The sequence below is a fragment of the Phytophthora parasitica genome, assembly GCF_000247585.1.
Source record: "Phytophthora parasitica INRA-310 unplaced genomic scaffold supercont2.79, whole genome shotgun sequence".
In the NCBI taxonomy this organism is placed as follows: Eukaryota; Oomycota; class Peronosporomycetes; order Peronosporales; family Peronosporaceae; genus Phytophthora; species Phytophthora nicotianae.
This window is the reverse complement of record NW_008649065.1, coordinates 267,848-269,151: the sequence shown is the minus strand read 5'-3', so window position 1 is coordinate 269,151 and position 1,304 is coordinate 267,848. Positions and strand designations below refer to the sequence as shown.

The following is a 1,304-nucleotide window of genomic DNA, read 5'->3' as shown; positions in this document are numbered from 1 at the left end:
TTGTGGGTTTATCCTACCTACACTAGTAGCTAGAGTTGCCGTGGGAATTACTACACCACACGAGCTTTGATACGCAAGTACCAGAGCCAGCTATCCAACCTTGAGCTGATGCAGGGTCTGTCGGCATTGGTGATGCCAGAGTGGGGGCCTCCATGGCAAATTCTAGAATGAACATCCAATATGGACACGCGCGCTGATGAACCCAGATCATAGATTATGCCAACGAAACAGGATCCATCAACGCCTGCTTACTTGTAGCCATTCATTTTCCTTATTAAAACTTTTGAAGTATCTTCAATCAAACAACATACAGATTGACTAGATACACCAGTTTTTATTCTAATGCCGATCACTAGTCCGTATAGGGGCACCGCATAAGCCTACCAGACAATCACACGTTAGGTGCTTGCATGTGCTTCACGATGTCAAAACGTTTGTGGTCGTGAAGAGTGAGGTCAGCGACGTGGATGTCGATTTCACGTCAACTTGTCAGCCACAATTGGTACACGATGAAACGATCCGCATCTGCTGCTGCCAGGCCGTTGCAAGGACTTCGCAACCAAAACGTCTCAATCGCAATTTTTTTTAATAACAATTATAGTATTTTAGTCATATTGTGCATTTAGAATGTACAATACTATTTCTAGGAGATTTTTGAAATATAGAATTCGGAGATTGTAATATAGGGATTCGGAAATTGTGATATCAACCATCATTCTGAGATCTGATCCTGACGTGGCATTTGATATCGCCCACATTTGTTTGCTCTCTTGCATCCAAGATGGCGGACTTGCAGAAGGATGCTGAGGCGCTGGATCGCGTATTGTTCCGTCTGGCGAGCATTGACGACGAGCGCATGCTTCAGGTGCTACAGTCTCTCCTGCCTCAGCTGCTCCCGCTCTTCCCGCGCTCGCTCGTGACGCCGTTGGAGGTGCAGCTAAAGGACAAGGTGCGGCTGGCACAAAAACAGCATTACCCTAGAAAAATATTGTTTTTCATAATAACATATATTTATCGACAGATCTTGCAAGTGGTCTCCCACGTCAAGACTCGTCTACAGGCGCTGGCACGCCCCTCGCTGCCGCTGGACGCGCTCTGCCAAGTGTTGCAGCGGGAGGGCCTCTCCGTTTTCTCGTACAACCTCGCCCTTCTCTTCATCGGTAAGGGGATAAAATGTCTGTATTGTTTAACATTTATTAATATTTCCTCCTTTGTCAGAACTGGGATTCGAGGCTGCGTCGACGGAGGAACAGACGAGAGTTCTGGCGGCAGTTGTCAAGAAGATCTCGAGCTTCTCGGCGACA

At 47.0% G+C, this 1,304-nt stretch overlaps 1 protein-coding gene across 1 annotated transcript in view; it reads left to right on the top strand.

Annotated features, from left to right (window-relative positions):
* Positions 1-781: 781 nt before the first annotated feature.
* Positions 782-1,304, top strand: part of PPTG_24293 (hypothetical protein) — a gene marked incomplete at both ends in the record, with an annotated part of 5,005 nt that continues 4,482 nt past the window's right edge. Inside the window, 3 exons of the mRNA XM_008916160.1 lie at positions 782-949; positions 1,022-1,160; positions 1,219-1,259. Coding sequence (XP_008914408.1) covers positions 782-949; positions 1,022-1,160; positions 1,219-1,259 — 348 coding nt within the window. The remainder of the gene's footprint in view (positions 950-1,021; positions 1,161-1,218; positions 1,260-1,304) is intronic.